Source organism: Phyllobates terribilis, unplaced genomic scaffold (assembly GCF_046119375.1).
Source record: "Phyllobates terribilis strain yellow unplaced genomic scaffold, ASM4611937v1 Scaffold_2__4_contigs__length_985480577, whole genome shotgun sequence".
NCBI lineage: Eukaryota > Metazoa > Chordata > Amphibia > Anura > Dendrobatidae > Phyllobates > Phyllobates terribilis.
Window position 1 is genome coordinate 741,797,812 of NW_027362762.1, and position 20,081 is coordinate 741,817,892.

General features: G+C 46.5%; 1 protein-coding gene across 1 annotated transcript in view; it reads right to left on the reverse strand.

The window, feature by feature from the left end:
• Positions 1-19,070, reverse strand: part of CCDC80 (coiled-coil domain containing 80) — a 119,768-nt gene extending 100,698 nt beyond the window's left edge. The window contains exons 1-2 of the mRNA XM_073667236.1: positions 18,717-19,070; positions 264-2,140 (exon numbers count right to left, since the gene is read on the reverse strand). Coding sequence (XP_073523337.1) covers positions 264-2,129 — 1,866 coding nt within the window. The 5' untranslated portion in view covers positions 2,130-2,140; positions 18,717-19,070. The remainder of the gene's footprint in view (positions 1-263; positions 2,141-18,716) is intronic.
• Between the last annotated feature and the right edge of the window lie 1,011 nt (positions 19,071-20,081).

The following is a 20,081-nucleotide window of genomic DNA, read 5'->3' on the forward strand; positions in this document are numbered from 1 at the left end:
ACTGTTTAGTTGCCGCTCTTGGATCAGTTACTATTTGGTGGGAATGCTGGGTGTCGTAACCCCATGATCTGAACTTGATGACCTATCATTATGTTAGGTCATCAATATCATAGTCGTGGAAACCCCTTTAAGTTCATATAACATAATGATTCCCAAAACAATACAAGCCTGTCCCTATAAACCCAGCAACTGATTTCTAATACTAGAACAATAATATATGTTATAAAACAGTTACATCTCAGGTAAGTGCCCGAAAGACCTACCAATAGTCTTCGTTTGCCATCAAAGTTGTGCAGGAATGTTGACAATGATCTTTTCGGGGCTTCGGTAACGGTCTTTTTCACTGGTTTCATATAACTCTCTTCATCATCTTTTCCTGCCTTTTTATTCTTTTTGTTGCGATCTTTTTCTGGCTTAACTTTTCTATCGGACTTGTCTTTTTTAGAAGTTTTTTCTTTCTTTGGAGGTTTCTCTAACTTATCAGCTTTCTTTTTCTTTTTATCAATCTTCTCAGGTTTTTCCTCCTTTTTCTGCTCTTTCCCCTTTTTGGGTGGAATGTTTACCTCTTCTACAGTTTCTTCGACTTGTGATGTTGTGGGTTTTCCAGGGTTAAATTTATCATCATATTCATTTGTAAATATTTTCTCAACGCCTTTCTTTTTAGATGATTTAGTCTTTTGAGGTTTCTTTTGAGTAGGTGTGACATCATGAGAACTTTGGCCTTGTCTATCTGTACGGTTATCCCCAAACCGCCCTGTGTTTTCTTTTGTATAATGCTCTGTAGTGGTTGTTGAAACAACGGGAGCAACTGTGTGGGACTCATGGACCACTGGTTTGCTTGTTTTGCTTGTAGTAGCAAAGTGCTTTCCTGTCTGCACATGCTGTCTATCTCTGTGTTTATCGGTTCTCACAGGAAAATAGGGCTTTGCTGTTTCTGGATCACGAGTTGTTACTTCAGCTTGTCTATGAGACTCTGAAGTAGTCATAGGCTTAGTAGACCATGGCTTCTGCGTTGTGGGAAGAACTGTTGTTGGCACTGTTGTTGGTGCTCTTGAAGCTGTAGTTAGTATTCGTGTAGTGGCCTTTGTGGAAGGGGCAATAGTTGTTATTTTAACTGTGGTTGAAGGTGTGGATGGTGTTGTGTAGGGTTTTCTTGTACTTTTAACTCTAGTTGACCTTGTAGGGATGACATTTCTTTTTGGTTCCTCCTTCTTAACTGTGACTTGAACAGTTTCACTAGCTGGTGTAGGCTTTGTACCTCTTGTAGTACTACTGCTACCACCAGTTTCTCCTTCTTCGGATACTTGACCTTCTACACCAGCTGCTTTACATTTTTGTACAAAACCTTTTTGCCTGAGTTTTTCTATTCTTCTAATGGGACTTTGATCAACGACCTCATACATTGCTTCTAGACGAACAGGATAAGGATACCTTTCCTCTATTTGCAAAGTCTTCTTGAGAAGAACCATACCAAACTTTCCTTTTTCCAGTTTCAAAGAAGTCATCATTTTTGGTACAATTGCTGGATCAATAGGCTGTTCTAAGATCTTTCCTTCATTTGTAATTCGTCTTATTTTCCCTCCTTCTTCTCCTTCCTCGTGGAATATGACAATCTGTTGAATATGTCTTTCCGCAAGTTCACAATACACATCATTTTTTAGAAGGCTCATCATGAGTCGGTAATAGCCATCAGATGCATGAGGTGCAGAGATAATCCATATTCTGTTTTTTCCAGCAAAGCTAGCAAGAATATTAGGTGAACTCGCAGTAGATGGAAAACGTGCTGTCCTAGAACGTGCAGATGTTGTGCTGTCATCTTTCAACATCCTAGCTTGTGGTTGCCTCACACCAGTCCTTTGTTGTGTGTTGACCCTTTTAACCTGAGTTTGACTTTCATCTCTTTGCATAGTTTGTGATAAGTTTCTTTTCTGTAAACCCTTATTTAAAGATGTATTTTGATTTATTTGTAGATGGCCATGCTGTCTATGGGAAGGTAGAGTTCTTCCATTATGTGATCTACTGCTAGCTCCATTGTCCCTCTGAAGTGCTCTCCTTTGAGTTTGGTCAGAAGCACATATTAACCACACTGCCAGCAAGATTGCCAGATGTAATATTAGAGTCCTATTCATTGTGCTATTATCTGCAATAGACAGAAGTAACAAGTCTGATAGTACACAGTAATAATCACTAGCTGATAATAACAAGATAATAGTAGCATAGGCAAAAAGATTGTACTGTCGCATGAAAGCCCAAAGTTTAACAGGATGAGCATAACATATTAGAACATGTAAAGCTTGTAGCAGTCCTTTATGAAATTATATAGCTGAAAACCTGTCTAAAACAGTGAGGATGGTGGCCCTACTTAGCCAGATGCCCAGTCCTATTCTATAAAACTGATTCTGGGTGACATATCCTGCAGGAGAACTTCTGAATCAGCTTGCTGCACCCCATAGCCCTGGGTTGCACAAACTCATTTGGATCAGATGACCATATTGTTAGATTAAAATAATACCAAGGACTACATTAAAACTTTAAGGGGACCTGTGATGTCAAAAAATGCTATTAACATGCAGTTATGGGGTTACTCTGCAGTTTAATAGTGTTCTAAAGTCGTGCGGCCGTTGTACTGAAAGCCCCGCTGCTGGAGGAAATTAACTTTATTCCTCCAAACAGCCTAGGGTTTTCAGTCATAGAGGCGCGGCTTCAGTCATCACTCAGTACATAGTGAGCGGCGGCTGTAACCAAGCCCCGACACTGACTGACAGCCCGCTGTATAGTGATTCAGTGCAGAGCCGTTTCTCAGACAGTGCTGGAGTCCGGTTACAGCTGCCTCTCACTATATACTGAGTGGTGACTAAAGCCGCGCTGACCGCACCTCTATGACTGAGAGCAAAAAAAATCATATCCTCCTGGTGGTTTCAGGGCGGTGTCCACATGGCTTTAGAACGATATTAACATGCAAATTTTCCCCATACCTGCAGGCTAATAGTGTTTTGGGACATGACAGGTCCCCTTTGAAGAGGTATTATAATCAAAGACATTTATGGCATGTTGAAAACATATGACATAAATTACATTATAGGTATTAGTTCCACATCCAGGATCCCCGCTTATCTGAAGGATGGGGTTCAACTTCTCACCTGTTCTTTGTCTAGAAAGAAAAAGGCCATGCATCTGTGTGTATCTCTCTATTGTAAATGGTGGGAATCTGTCAGTAGGATTTCACACCCCAAACTGACAGGAGTAACATTTCTGGTGATGCACATGGAGGTGCATGCCACAGATGTGCCAAATTCATTAAATGGCGTGCACTTGTTAATGAATATGGTGTGTACATTCCTCATTAAGAGTGGCGCATAAAATATCAGTCTTAAAGGATCGGGGCTTTAGTCTTTGGAGAGGTTTTCCCCCCAGTTGCCAACTGTCCATAAATTCATGTTCTGCTGTACATAGTGTCCGTCAGAAATAAAAAACAGCCTTCAAGATTTTATTTTTTTTTTTTACCAAAGTTTGTACTGTGCATGTGCTTGTGCAAACAGACTGACGAGCTGGACTCATGCGGGACACATAAGGAAGGAGCGGAGTTGCTATCATCATCCTGATGTTACATCAGGTCTTATATTCCAGTCACATCCAAAGCTGCAATCATTATTCCGTTGATACATCCTGTCTTATACTCTTGTCACATCACAATTTGTAGTCACTATTCTGCTGTTACAGTGGGGAAAAAAAGTATTTACTCAGCCACCAATTGTGCAAGTTCTCCCACTTAATAAGATGAGAGAGGCCTGTAATTGACATCAGAGGTAGACCTCAACTATGAGAGACAAAATGAGAAAACAAATCCTGAAAATCACATTGTCTTATTTGGAAAGAAATGTTTTTCAAATTTTGGTGGAAAATAAGTATCTGGTCAATTACAAACAAGCAAGATTTCTGGCTCTCACAGACCTGTAACTTCTTCTTTAAGGCTGCGTGCACACGATGCGTTTTTCATGCGTTTATGCTGCGGAATTTCCGCAGCGGAAACACATAAAAAATGCATGGTAATCCACACCCCATGGTCCCCAATGGCATTCCGCAATGTCAATGCACATGCTGCGGATTTTTCCGCAGCGTTTCTGCAGCGCTCATAAATCCGCAGCATGTTCATTAATTTTGCGGAAGCGCCGCCATTGACTTGCATTGAGACGCATAAAATCTGTGTCTGTACATTTGTACAAGCGGATTATATGCGAATCAATATGCGTATGGTACCCAGTTCTGGAGGAGAGAAGACTCTCATCCAGACCTGGGTACCATTGTACCTGTAATAAAAATAATAAAATAATAAATAAAGTTTATATTCACCTGTCCGGCGGCCCCTGCAGCGCTTACCTTCCAGGACCTGAGATGACGTCGCGGTCATGTGACCACAGGCTGTCTCGCGAGATGCCGGCAACCAGGAAGAAGCCAGGACGAGCGCGACAGCACACGCGGCGGGGGATCGGAGGTAAGTATAGCTTTATTTTTTTATTTTTACGGTCACACTATATAAATCCATGCCGTTTGCATGGATTTATACAGTGTGACCTAGTTGTCAAGCACTTTCCAAGTGATGCTATCGCCTGGAAAGTGCTTGTCAGTCTGCATGCGGAAACACATGCGTCAACGCATGTGGATACGCATGTATTCCGCATGTATTCTGCAGGAAAAACGCATGCACAATCGGCATGCGTTTTTTCTGCCAGGGAGATGCAGAAATGCTGCAGAAATTTTCAGCTTCATTTCTGCATCGTGGGCACATAGCCTTAGAGGCTCCTCTGTCCTCCACTCATTACCTGTAGTACTGGCACCTGATTGAACTTGTTATCAGTATAAAAGACACCTGTCCGCGACCTCAAACAGTCACACTACAAACTCCACTATGTTGAAGACCAAAGAGCTGTCAAAGGACACCAGAAACCAAATTGTAGCCCTGCACCAGGCTGGGAAGACTGAATCTGCAATAGGCAAGCAGCTTGGTGTGAAGAAATCAACTGTGGGAGCAATAATTAGAAAATAGAAGACATACAAGACCACTGATAATCTCCCTCCATCTGGGGCTCCACACAAGATCTCACCCCGTGGGGTCAAAATGATCTCAAGAACGGTGAGCAAAAATCCCAGAACCACACGGGGGGACCTAGTGAATGACCTGTAGAGAGCTGGGACCAACTTTACACAGGCTAACATCAGTAACACACTACGCTGCCAGGGACTCAGATCCTACAGTGCCAGACGTGTCCCCCTGCTTAAGCCATTACATGTCCGGCCCCATCTGAAGTGTGCTAGAGAGAATTTGGGTGATCCAGAAGAGTATTGGGAGAATGCAGTTACATCATACCTCATACTTCAGTCACATCCATCCACAGGCACTATTATGCAGTTATATCATGTCATACTCCAGTCACCTCCAAAATTGCAATCACTATTCTGCTGTAACATCATATTGTATACTCCAGTCATAGCCAGAGCTGCAGTCACTATTCTCCTGTTTCATTATGTCTTGTTGTACTCCAGTCATATCCAGCGCTTTGGTCACTATCTCCTGTCATTGAATAATACTCCAGTCACATTCAGAGCTGCAGCCACTTTTATGCTGTTGCATCATACCTTATCCTTCAGTTACAGTGGGGAAAATAAGTATTTGATACACTGTCGAATTTGCAAGTTTTCCCACCTACAAAGAATGGAGAGGTCTGTAATTTTTATTGTAGGTATGTGGCACCCCAGGGGTCTGGTTACCACAGTAATAGCAATATTACGTCTGAGAGCAGGTGGGAGGTCTCCTGGTCAGGAACCCTAAGCATGCAACACTTCCTGCCCAGTCCTGGGAGGGGAAGAACTTCCCCTATATAAACTGGGGCTGAGGCGGGGTTAGAGGAGAAGAAGAGGAGTCCCAGACAGAGACACAGTCTGGTCTGGAGTGGAGCAGATACAGGGAGAGCAAGATCAGGAGCTATGTGGGAGCAGTGATAAAAGGGGTGAGAGACTGGAAGCTATAGAGCTCGTCCTGACTGAAGAGATCTCACTGGACACGGAGTCCGAGGCAGTGGGGACTGATCCATACCCAGCAGCAGAAACCGACCGGCAGGGGATTTCAGGTCCTCTGGCCAAGAAACCCGAAGGCACGGTCACACGCAAGGGACCAGCACCGCCGTTGTGGAGCGGAGGCTACCAGAAGGCCCCGAGTCACCGGCCATACGGGTGAGCACCACACGGTACACTCAGGGACGTGGGCTACTTTTACCCGCTTCTAGCAAGGTAGCCAGGGAGAGTACAATAAGTTGGGGAGGCCTACAACTCCGCCTGGCCGGGGGAGATCCTATCTGCTCACGGACTGACCAGGCCCCGATCGCTAGCCAGTACTCCCGGGAGGGTCTACCTTTGCCACCAGTAAAGACCCTGAACTACACCGCACCGTCTCTGAGTGGTTCCTGGTGCCTGCGTGCAATTTTGCTATCCCCATCTTCCACGTCCGCTGCCCTGAGGCCATACCCCTCCCGTTGGGGGTTATACTATCCACGCTGCACAACCGTACCACCGGCCTCAGCGGTCTGCCCTGCAGCGGCGGCTTCATAACCGCATTCAACGGGTGGCGTAGTCGAACACTATAACATCTTCTACTAAATTCTGCCACTTGGTTTGACACCCTGGGCACGGATCGGATCGTCGCCACGAGGACTACTACCCCTATCAGATCCGGCTCCGGGTAGTCCCCGCGTGTGCAACGCTACACAACAGAGGCCCAGGGGGCGCGTCAACTTTGGCGTAGTCGGCAGGATTCCGTGCCCGCAACCACCGGGTACTGCGTGCCTGAAAAAAAAAAAAGAGAGACTGTTAAACTTACCTGTGGTGAGGATTCCCGCCATCCGTGGAGTTTTCCCGCCATCTGACGCCATCTTCTGCCTTCTTCCCGCCATCCGTGGAGTTTTCCCGCCATTGGACGCCATCTTGAGGACGCCGCGCGGGAAGAAGAGGGGCGTGGACTCCGAAAGCACGCGAGAACTGAAGCTCCGCCTCACGTCCGGACGTTGCGTAAAGTCCTGGAAGGAGCCCAGCAGACGCCGACGTCACAGGAGCGCGACGGAAGGTCCTCAACCCTGACGATCCACTGCGGAGCCGCGGCCTACGGAAGAGGATCATCGCAAGGTAGGCCACGGTCCACTAGGGGGGAGGAGGATGTCGGATACAGAGGAGAGCTTCACTGCCACAGCCACCGCCAGCGCCACCGCTGCTGCGGTCATGCCTTTCACTATGCCCTATATCCCGGGGGCAGCCTGGCTACCCCAGTACTCAGGGGAGTCACATACCCTAAATGACTTCAGAGAAAGGCTGGATAGCCTCTTCCAGGTGTACCCCCTCACAGAGGAGCAAAAAGTGAGCATCCTGGTGGCTCAATTAACAGGGGCAGCCCAAAGGGAGGTAAAGTCCTGGCCACTCGGGAGGAGGAGGACTGTCGCAGAGATACTAGCCCGGCTGAAGGACACCTTTGATACCCGTTCCTCAGCCGAGATCAAGCTTAGATTCTACGGGTGCAAGCAGCGAGCACATGAGAATATAAGGGACTATGCACTAAACCTACAAGAGGCCCTGAGAGCCATTAAGCAGGCCGACCCTGACGGCGTGGGAAACGAAGACAAGCTGTTGACTGAACAATTTATAGAGGGTCTACATTGCAATGCCCACCGAACCCAGTTGCGGGCAATGGCCTTACAGGACCCTCATCTGGACTTTGCACAGTTCAAGGACAGAGCCATCCGGGTGCTCCGAGAACCGGCACCAGGTGGCGCTGTGACCCACAGATGCCCTACTACCACTTACCACCAGGAGACGGCGCCCTTGTCGGCAGGGCCTGTGGGAGCTGATGCGCAGGCTTTAAACAATGACCCGGCTACAGACCTGCACCATCAGGTCCAAGAGCTAACTAAAAGCGTTGCTGCGCTAACCCGAACTGTGCAGTCTTTACAGGTTTCTACTCCAGGGAAGATCCAGCTGGCATCCGGACCGGAGGACATCCCGTGGCGCCGACCAAGGAGGACCCCACCGGCCAGAGGAAAACCCAGCGACCGATACAACGAGGACGGACAACCCATCTGCCGCCGCTGCAATCAACCCGGACATATGGCAAGGTACTGTCCTTTAAACTGGCACAACCTGGGGTAGAGGGACAACCCCTAGGAATAAGATCACCAGGCCCATCGAACTGGCGTGACAAATACGTGGGAGGACGTCCAGTCTTGCCTGTGGTACTGGATGGCATTCCTATGAGTGCCCTACTGGACACCGGGTCACAGGTCACCACCATCCCGTACGTGCTCTTCAAGCAGTACTGGAATGACTCGGATATAACCCGCTACCCTGACGACGACTTGAGTATCATCGCCAGCAATGGTCAGCCCGTGCCACAGATCGGATTTAAAGAGATGACCATTAAAATCGGTAAAGTCGAACTGGCAGCACAGGGACTGATCATTGTGGACATTGACAAGCGCGAGAGTCACCCAAAGATAACTCTAGGAACTAATGTGATTGAAAATTGTCTTGCAGAGGTGATTCTCATTTTACAGCAGGTTGCCAAGAACGCCAGTTCCGGCCAGCAGCGAGTACTCCAAAAAGAGATCCAGGCACTGATGCGACGGCAACAGGTGGAACTCTCCGGTGGTGAGATTGGTAGCGTGAGAATGTGTGACCCTGTCCCTATTGCCATGCCCCCGAAAAGTGAAATGATGATTTGGTGCCGGGCAGCTATTGGTCTGAGAGGTAGAGATTACCAGGCAATGGTGGAACCAGTCTACTCAGACAGTAGGCCCACCATTTTGACAGCACGGGGGGTGGTCGATGTATGCCATGGGAGGGTGCCCGTTCGCATCATAAATATCGGGGAGAGAGAAGTACACCTGCCCCGGTATGCCACGCTAGCCAAATTGTTCACCATAAACCAGAATTCTGTACAGGCCGTGGAACCCTTGCCTCCATCTCAACCAGAGGAAGGTAACGGCTCTAAGCAACAAATGGAGGACTGGTGTCAGCAACTACATTTGGGTACTGACTCCACTCCCTCACACCAGAAACAGGGAGTCTATCGGGTGGTTCAAGAGTATGAGAGAGTGTTTAGTAAACACCCGTTAGACTTCGGGCGAGTAAAGGGGGTAGAACACCACATCCCCACGGGAGACCATCCTCCCATAAAGGAGAGATACCGACCCGTACCCCCTGCACACTACCAACACGCCAAGGGGATGCTTAGAGACATGAAGGAGGCTGGGGTAATCAGGGATAGCTGTAGCCCCTGGGCAGCTCCACTAGTCTTGGTTAAAAAAAAAGACAACACCATGAGAATGTGTGTAGACTACCGGAAAATCAACCGTATCACACACAAAGATGCGTACCCCTTACCAAGGATAGAGGAGTCTTTGGCTGCTTTAAAATCTGCTAACTTCTTCTCCACTTTGGATCTCACTAGCAGGTACTGGCAGGTTCCTGTAGCAGAGGCGGACCGGGAGAAGACCGCATTCACCACCCCGATGGGACTTAGCGAGTTTACCTGCATGCCGTTCGGACTCTGCAACGCACCAGGAACCTTCCAACGATTGATGGAATGCTGTCTGGGACACCGGAACTTTGAGACGGTCCTGCTGTACCTGGACGATGTTATAGTTTATTCCAAAACCTACGAGGACCACCTGAAACACCTGGCGGAAGTGTTTGAAGCCCTGGCAAAATACGGTCTGAAGGTGAAACCGTCGAAGTGTCACCTGCTAAAACCAAAAGTGCAGTACCTGGGACACGTGGTGAGTGCTGACGGAGTGGCTCCCGACCCTGATAAGATCACCGCGATTAAGGAATGGCCAAGACCCTCCAGCGTAAGGGAAGTACGGCAGTTCCTCGGGTTGGTAGGCTACTACCGAAGATTCATTCCCGGTTTCACCAAAAAGGCAGCTCCTATGCAGGACCTCCTGATAGGCCAGTCCAGGAAGGCCAAGAACCAGAAGCCGCCCTTCAGATGGGAGAAGCTGGAAGAAGAGTCCTTCCGCCAGCTGAAGATGGCCCTCACGGGGGATGAAATCCTGGCATACCCTGATTACAGCCAGCCCTTTATCCTCTACACCGACGCAAGTAACATCGGGCTAGGAGCCGTACTGTCCCAGATCCAGCAGGGGAGAGAACGGGTAATTGCTTACGCCAGCCGAAAACTGCGACCCACCGAAAGAAACCCTGAGAATTACAGCTCATTCAAGCTAGAGTTCCTGGCAGTGGTGTGGGCAGTCACCGAACGCTTTAAGCACTACCTCGCCTCTTCCTGGTTCACCGTGTACACGGATAACAACCCGTTGACACACCTGGACACTGCAAGACTCGGTGCCCTGGAGCAGAGATGGATGGCCCGCCTGTCCAACTATGAATTCACGATCAAATACCGGGCAGGACGCTCCAATACCAACGCGGATGCCTTGTCCAGAATGCCAAACCTACTGGACGTAGGGGAAGATCCAGAGGAACTGGAAGAAGTTGAACTCCCCGCGTTCCACCGTCATGGGACTACCCAGTATTCCCACCGTGTAAGGGGTAAGCAATCCGCTACGTTCAACCCCTTACCTCATTACAACTGGGCGGAAACGCAAGACAGTGACCCCGCCGTCCGACTGGTGAAGGAGATGCTGACTCAGCCAGATGCTCGCCTTGACCCAGACGCTCCGGAGGAAACCAAGCAACTGTGGGCTGAGAAGAGTCGACTGTTCCTTTACAAGGGGAAGTTGTGCCGTAGAATGGTTAACTCCCGGACGCATGAACTGATCTGGCAAGTAGTGGTGCCAAGAAGAGACGCGGCTATGGTACTGGAGGCATACCACGACGGAGCTGGGCACTTCGGATGGAAGAAGCTGGAGTTCCTGCTGCGCGGGCGGTTCCACTGGGTAGGCATGAGAGGAACCATCGAGAGGTGGTGCAGAGACTGTGGCCCATGCAACCTAAGAAGGAAGGACCGTGCCAGTCAGAAGACTCCCCTGCAGTCCATCGTCACCAGGCAGCCGTTGGAACTGGTAGCCTTGGATCATGTAAAACTGACCCCCAGCAGAAGTGGCTACGTCTATGCGTTAACCATCGTGGATTACTACTCCCGGTTCTTGGTTGTAGTCCCCGTCAAGGACTTAACGGCTCAAACAGCAGCTAGAGCCTTTCAGCAGCACTTCTGCCGTCCACACGGATACCCAGAGCAGGTGCTGACGGACCAGGGACCTGCCTTTGAAGCGGAAGTCTTCCAGGAGTTCTGCACTCTGTATGGCTGCCGGAAGATAAGAACAACACCCTATCATCCGCAAACCAATGGACTCTGCGAGAAGATGAACCAGGTGTGATAGACCTTCTGAAAACGTTGCCCCTGGAAGAACGCAGTCTGTGGCCTGAGAAACTGCCTGATCTGGTGGACCTATACAACCACATCCCTGTAGGTTCTACCAACTGTACCCCGGCTTACCTAATGAGAGCAAGACCTGGTAAGCTGCCTGTTGATCTGGATATGGGAGTCCTGACACCCGAGGACACTTCACCAGAAGCAGACTGGGACACAGAGAGGCAGCAGCAGTACCGGAAAGTACAGGAGAGCGTTGAGCGAAGTCTCTGTCAAGCAAGAGAAAGACAGGAGAAGACTTACAACCAGTATGCTCCCGCTGTTCCCCTGGTACCTGGAGAGCAGGTCTTGAAAAGGAAGAGACGGCTCCACAAGTTGGACGACCAGTGGGAGAAGGACCCGTACACCGTACTGCCATCAAGCCATGAAAACCCAAAAATCTGCACAATCAGTAAGGATGGAGGAGAAACCACAGCCATTGTCTCCCGAGATCACCTGAAGAAGTGTCCCGAGCAGCTACGAAACCCTGAAGAAGATCAAGAAAACCCTCGACCCGCAGAGGAAAGGGAAGAAATGGTCAGTACTGTACTCGGAGACTTCCCTCGGTCTTGGACACAAGTAAATGGCGCTGTTGTGGTACCCGTCCTCACCTTCCTCCAGCCAGCATCCCAAGTGCCTACGGAAAAACAGGTAGAGCTGGAAGAGCAGCCGGTCCAGGAGGCAGAAGACCCCACACAAGCAGACCAGGAGAATCGACCCTCTGCTTATAGTGAGCCTGCCATGCCCCTAGTGAGCCAAAGAACCCGTAGACAGCTGCCCAGCTTACCTTTGACAGCTCCTACACCCTGTAGCTTAGGACCGGTCAGTAAGCTCCGTAGGTCTACTAGGGCCACTAGAGGCCAGTTGCCAGTACGTTGGAGGATCTAAAGTGTTCAGACTGTTTTATTGGTATTTACCTGTTTACTGTTGCTTGTAAATAATTATGTTTTTCCAGTTATTTTATAGGTGTCTTTTGTGGATTAACCGGAATTCTTTGTATATATGTTTGGAGCGTAACCCAGGAATGGACTAAGACTGCTAAAGACTCAGGGTAGGACAGACCCCCACCTGGTTACGGCTCCCTGTTCTTTGGTGAAATGGACACCCTTATTGCTTCAAAAACTGCACAGGGGTGCGGACATGCTGTGACCGCCCTAACGTGTTTTCCCTTATTGTATTGTTCCTGTTTATACCCTGTTATGTTTTCAAAAATATGTTTAGTCCCGGAGTACTAAATTTTACTAGGGGGGAATGTGGCACCCCAGGGGTCTGGTTACCACAGTAATAGCAATATTATGTCTGAGAGCAGGTGGGAGGTCTCCTGGTCAGGAACCCTAAGCATGCAACACTTCCTGCCCAGTCCTGGGAGGGGAAGAACTTCCCCTATATAAACTGGGGCTGAGGCGGGGTTAGAGGAGAAGAAGAGGAGTCCCAGACAGAGACACAGTCTGGTCTGGAGTGGAGCAGATACAGGGAGAGCAAGATCAGGAGCTATGTGGGAGCAGTGATAAAAGGGGTGAGAGACTGGAAGCTATAGAGCTCGTCCTGACTGAAGAGATCTCACTGGACACGGAGTCCGAGGCAGTGGGGACTGATCCATACCCAGCAGCAGAAACCGACCGGCAGGGGATTTCAGGTCCTCTGGCCAAGAAACCCGAAGGCACGGTCACACGCAAGGGACCAGCACCGCCGTTGTGGAGCGGAGGCTACCAGAAGGCCCCGAGTCACCGGCCATACGGGTGAGCACCACACGGTACACTCAGGGACGTGGGCTACTTTTACCCGCTTCTAGCAAGGTAGCCAGGGAGAGTACAATAAGTTGGGGAGGCCTACAACTCCGCCTGGCCGGGGGAGATCCTATCTGCTCACGGACTGACCAGGCCCCGATCGCTAGCCAGTACTCCCGGGAGGGTCTACCTTTGTCACCAGTAAAGACCCTGAACTACACCGCACCGTCTCTGAGTGGTTCCTGGTGCCTGCGTGCAATTCTGCTATCCCCATCTTCCACGTCCGCTGCCCTGAGGCCATACCCCTCCCGTTGGGGGTTATACTATCCACGCTGCACAACCGTACCACCGGCCTCAGCGGTCTGCCCTGCAGCGGCGGCTTCATAACCGCATTCAACGGGTGGCGTAGTCGAACACTATAACATCTTCTACTAAATTCTGCCACTTGGTTTGACACCCTGGGCACGGACCGGATCGTCGCCACGAGGACTACTACCCCTATCAGATCCGGCTCCGGGTAGTCCCCGCGTGTGCAACGCTACACAACAGAGGCCCAGGGGGCGCGTCAGGTACACTTCAACTGTAAAAATAAAAAACAGAAAATCACATTGTATGATTTTTAAATAAATTGCATTTTATTGCATGAAATAAGTATTTGATCATCTACCAACCAGCAAGAATTCTGGCTCTCACAGACCTGTTAGTTTTTGTTTAAGAAGCCCTCCTACTCTGCACTCATTACATGTATTAATTGCACCTGTTTGAACTTGCTACCTGTATGAAAGACACCTGTTCATACACTGAATCAATCACACTCCAACCTCGCCACCATGGCCAAGACCAAAGAGCTGTCTAAGGACACCAGGGACAAAATTGCACACTTGCACAAGGCTGAGATGAGCTACAGGACAATAGGCAAGCAGCTTCATTAGAAGGTAACAACTGTTGGCACATTTATAAGAAAATGGAAGAAACACAAGATGACGGTAAATCTTCCTCGGTCTAGGGCTCCATGCATGATCTCGCCTCGTGGGGTAAGGATGATTCCGAGAAAGGTCATGAATGAGCCCAGAGCTACATGGGAGGAACTGGTCAATGACCTGATGAGAGCTGGGACCACAGTGTCAAACATTACCGTTAGTAACACACTACATCGTCAAGGATTAAAATTCTGCAGGGCAAGCAAGGTACCCCTGCTCCCGCCAGCACATGTCCAGGCCCATTTGAAGTTCACCATTGACCATCTTGATGATCCAGAGGAGGTATGGGAGAAGGTCATGTGGTCAGATGAGACCAAAATAGAACTTTTGGTATCAACTCCACTCGCCTTTTGTTTGGAGGAAGAAGAAGGATGAGTACAACCCCTAGAACACCATCCCAACCATTAAGAATGGCGGGGGAAACATCATACTTTGGGGGTGCTTTTCTGCAAAGAGGACAGGGCGACTGCACCGTGTATAAGCGAGGATGGATGGGGTCATGTATCAAGAGATTTTGCCCAACAACCTCCTTGCCTCAGTAAGAGCATTGGAGATGGATTGTGGCTGGGTCTTCCAGCATGACAATGACCCGAAACACACAGCCATGTCAACTAAGTAGTGGCTCCGTAAGAAGCATTTCAAAGTCCTGGACTGACCTAGCGAGTCTCCAGACCTGAACCCAATAGAAAATCTTTGGAGGGAGCTGAAACTCAATGTTAACAAGCGACAGCCCGAAACCTGAAAGGTCTGGAGAAGATCTGTATGGAGGAGTAGGCCAAAATCCCTGCTGCAGTATGTGTAAACTTGGTTAAGATCTACAGGAAACATCTGACCTCTGTAATTGCAAACAAAGGTTTCTGTACCAAATATTAAGTTCTGTTTTTCTATTGTATCAAATTCTTATTTCATGCAATAAAATGCAAATTAATTATGTAAAAATCATATCATGTAATTTTATGTTTTTTATTTTTAGATTCTGTCTCTTACAGGTGAAGTGTACCTATGATAAAAATTACAGACCTCTCCATTCTTTGTAGGTGGGAAAAATTGCAAAATCGGCAGTGTATCATATACTTATTTTCCCCACTGTATATCCAGAGCTGCGTTGACACCATCTATATACAACTTCACAGTATATCTCACAGTGAAAGCATCGCCCTAACACTATATACACTCTATCTATTCTATCCTTTCAACTCTGCATTTTTTGTGATTCTTGGGCTTCATGCTGAGGACTTGGCACACAAGAATGGTTTTCAAAAAGGGCCATTGCTTATGTCTGTAAAAATTTGTCACTGTATGTGATTTTTGGTCCAGTTGTTCAGAAAAAAATGCAAGAGTAGGGTGGCAATTGTGGTTGTCCTACAATGACAACTTATCACCTATCCACAATTGGCAGGCTTGCATGGACATTATCCAGGACTTTCTCCATCAGATTCCTGAATAATAAATGCATTGTCAGTGCGCCTCATTCTTATGACCATGGTGGTCCCGGCTGTGAGACCCCTAGGAATCAGATGCCTATTTCATCTGGATAGGTGCTAAAATGTGATTATAGGATAACCCCTTTAAATGTAACTATAGCATAAAATGCCTGGACTCACCACGGATCTCCTGACCAGAACTGATAGCCTCATAGGCATACAGTATAAGAGGCTGTAAATTTGGGTCAGGAGACCAGCAGTCAGTCAGACATTTTGGTCTGTAACCAGATGATGAAATAAGTTCTTCTGTACTTGGTCTTGGGAATCTGTTACCTGGTATAGTCAGCCTATCCTGAGAGCAGCATAATGTAGGAGAAGAGACTCTGATTCCAGGGATGTGTCACTTACTGGGCTGTTTTCTGTAGTTTTGATAAAAATACAGTTTTATCAGCAGGAGTTTTATCACTAGAGGACTAGTAAACCTGCTGCTCGGTAGTCCTCCATATTCATGAGCCATGTATAACTCCGCTTCCACCATAACTGACTATTTTCTGCCTATGCACAGTGTACACAGAAAGCTGTCAATCAGTAATGTGGGCGGGATTATACAGAGCTTAGAATTCAAATAACTGGTAGATCTGCAGCTGATAAAACAGTTTTTAGGCTACGGCCAGAGAGAATCGGGTCGATTATGCAAATGACACTATGATCAAACTCTGATCCGTGTTTGATCCGAGTGTCAGCATAGTGTGATCCGATTCTCTCAGAAGAGAAAATTGTAGCAAACTGTTAGGAGCAGATGGAGAAGAAAATGTCTCCATCTGCTCCATTCTGTGAGACTGCAGAAATGTGACTGCACTCAGATGTCATCCGAGTGCAGTCCAATGTTCTCTCTGTACCCATAGATTTGAACATTTAATACCCAATACAATGCATTGCTTTGCATTAAGGATACCTTAATGTACAACATCAAAGGTTGTTTAACACAAATTGTACTGTACATAAGCTAACACGAATATTTTAGCATAATTATTAGGCAATGATCCATATTTGACAAACACACTAATGATTGTCAGACACATCAATGCAACTCATTACTCTTTACTTTGTTGCACTTACATGTTTTACCTTAAGTCTTAGTCTTTGATCAATAAGTCGTGAATCAGTGCATGTAGTAGTAATAATAATAATAATATTTATTATTATACTACTTTAAGATGTAACATGTAAGAAGATAACATGATGGTCTGGAGCTCTAGTCCTCACGGATGTGCTTCACTAAACTCTTTAGTACAGATAAAATATTTAGAAAACCTGGAGTCACATACACAGAAATCACAGCATAATGCTACAGTAATGACATCTGATCCTGAACTTTTTTCTGGCCTACTGAGATGATAAATGCTCTTGTAACAAAATGGTGTTAAATTGGCCTTTCAAATTGTTTATGTATAAAGCCGGGAATAATTCAGGCAGGTTAGACAGACAATAACATTGTTCTGGGATCACCTAGGAATAGGCCGGCAATATGTGATTGGTGGGGATCAGATCTTATATCCCGCCACCAATCAGCAGGAAGAAGGGAGCAAGGAGGACTAGGATGAAGTATCAGATGCAGCACCATGCAGGGGGGCACACATTAATGACTTACCCTAAGGATTGGGTCACACGACTGTTTTCTCTCCCTCCGTGAAAATCGGTCCATTTATGATCAGAGTGTGATCAGAGTAGGATCCGATTTTCTCGGAGGCACAGAGGAAAAAAAAGTTTCTCCACTTTCTCCATGATGTCACCCGAGTGTGGTCAGATTTTTTCTACGGATCCATTGACATAAATGGGCCAGTGTCATCCGATTCTTGCCGGCAAATCGTACATGCTGTGATTTTTTTTCCACGGATCACTCGGTCCAAGGATAAAATCGGACATGTGCACAGCCCCATGGAATAACATGGGTAGAAGTGATATCCCTCAAACCCATGGATAGCACCATCCGACTAAACAGTCGTCTGCACAAGATCTAAGAATAGTTCCAAGAGGTTAAATGATTAAATCCTATAGTATAAAACCGGGTTCCACTTTATGGTGGCGATTTTACCCCCATAAGAGCTTTTGTTTTTTACTTCAATCCTTTTCTATGACTTATGGGACAACTCCCCAATGTCTTTAGCTGACAATACAACTCATCTAAAAGGCAAAGGGACTTGCCAAGTCTCGGCCCCTATCTCCAGGGGCCCCACATCAGCTGCATGGCCTGCTCATATGTTACCAATCCTCTTGGCTTTATTGTGATTGTGTGCTGACTTTGTAGCAGTGTGAATGCTGCAGCATGCAAGGTAGGACAGCGTAGATGTGGGGTGGCCTTCCAATTCTTTACATCTGTCCTATTAATACCGCGGGGTATTGAAGGAAGGCGACACATTGCACCTCACCTGCTTGGCAAAAAGTATGTGGCATGGTGCACCGGTGTGTGGTGTTACAATATAGTTCTATATAGAAACACACACACATATATATATAACTTTTATATTGTCCTCAGGTAAAGTGGTTACATTGAATATAGACCAGAGCATTTCACTATCCCCCTGGATATAACATCCCACTGAGTCATATATGTCTCAACCCTCCCCCACTCCCCCAACATTTCTTCGTACGGCTGAACATTTGGTTTTGGAAGTCTGTTTTGGCTCTTTGAACAAATACTTCAATGTTACTCATTAAGTTCATGCAGTCAGCTGTATCAATATAGTTTAACATGGAAATTAAGGTTATTTGCTGCTTCTGTGGCAAACTACGAACATCAGCCACACAGTTCTTTATCAAAGGGTTAAACTTCTCTCTAAGCAACTCATTGTGAGTGAACTAAACCGTCCTGATGGGAAAATTCAGCAGAAAACGCATGGAAAAGGGAATAATGGTTTACATCTGCTACATGAAGTTTCCCTGCAATGTGTATTGTGTATAAGGCGACCGCGCTTTCCAGAGTTTTCTACAACTTTCCGTGTTTCATTACAATAGTGCATGAACATAATGAACCTCAGCAATCATGTTGACTGCCTCTACTAGCTATGCATTTATGTACAGTTTCTGGTGATCCTGGACAGTATGGATAATGGGGAGTATATAACCAGTGCAGAACACACATTGAAAAGAATGGGGATAAGCTAGTCGATATTACCTTGTCTCTTCCGCTGGACTTTACACCTCCATTTCTATGGAATCAGTTGTCCTCTTAAAGCATCTGTTTAGATGTTCAGAGTTTTCTTCCTCATTTTCTTCTTCTTGGTCCTTTGTTTGAGGGAGGGATGAGAAGGGATTGAGAGACGGACACTCCTGACTGAAGGAAACGACACAAGTTTTTCTTTGACCAGTGTTTATTCTTCTCCTCGACTCCTGTTTCCTGTGAACTTTTAATATTTCGTTTCACTGAGAAGAGTTTAGAGAGGAAACGTCTACTCCACCATTAAACACATTCACACAAGATCTGCAGTCTCTGCAAGCCAGAGAAAAAAAATTGGGAAGAATTTAACTGATCAGCAGAACACCGCCTACTGCCCAATGGAAGCAATGAGGGAGGGCTGAGGACTGAGATTTACTTATGGGGCTGAAACATTACACATCACCAGAAAGTAAGGAAGCATGATAGCTGGTAGCTAGCTACACATCCTATATTGCATCTGGATTTGTTGGACATGTAAACAACTTTTGATTATTCCAAATTCTCAGAACTTTATCATCTTATAATATAAATATAAATACTTAGTATCATGCAGACATTACTATTTACGTCTAAATTAACTTTTTCACACTTAGACCTTATTCACGTAATAACAATTATCGATTTCTCAACTAGGATTACATCCCTCAAAAATGCTCACGTCTTAGATTTTTTTATTTTTTTCCTGCTTTTATTTACACCCACTTCCTAAGCAAAAGCATCACAAACTGCACCAAAAGTAAAATTATGTACATAAAGTGAATATTTGGAGTTTATATGTATCCTTTCCTATATGTTTTTTTTAAGGTATATTCTTCTTTTATGGCCTCATAGCAGAAACTGCAGCTTAGCTGTATACAATCAGGATGAAATTGTAGTATTAGTTGCCATATTGGAAACTTCACATTTTGGGGCCGATTCATTAAGGTGTTTACGTCAATATTCTGGTGTAAAACAACTTAATAAATCACAATATTTTTGCGTAACTCACAAATTGTGCAATAATATTTTCAGCTAGGCCAATATTGCTGTAGCATGGCTGGAGAATGGGCAGGACGGGGTGTCGCTACATCCAGCCATGAAATTCATGAAAAGTTACACTACTCCAAACCATGAAATTCATGAAAAGTTACACTACTCCAAACCATGAAATTCATGAAAAGTTACACTACTCCAAACCATGAAATTCATGAAAAGTTACACTACTCCAAACCATGAAATTCATGAAAAGTTACACTACTCCAAACCATGAAATTCATGAAAAGTTACACTACTCCAAACCATGAAATTCATGAAAAGTTACACTACTCCAAACCATGAAATTCA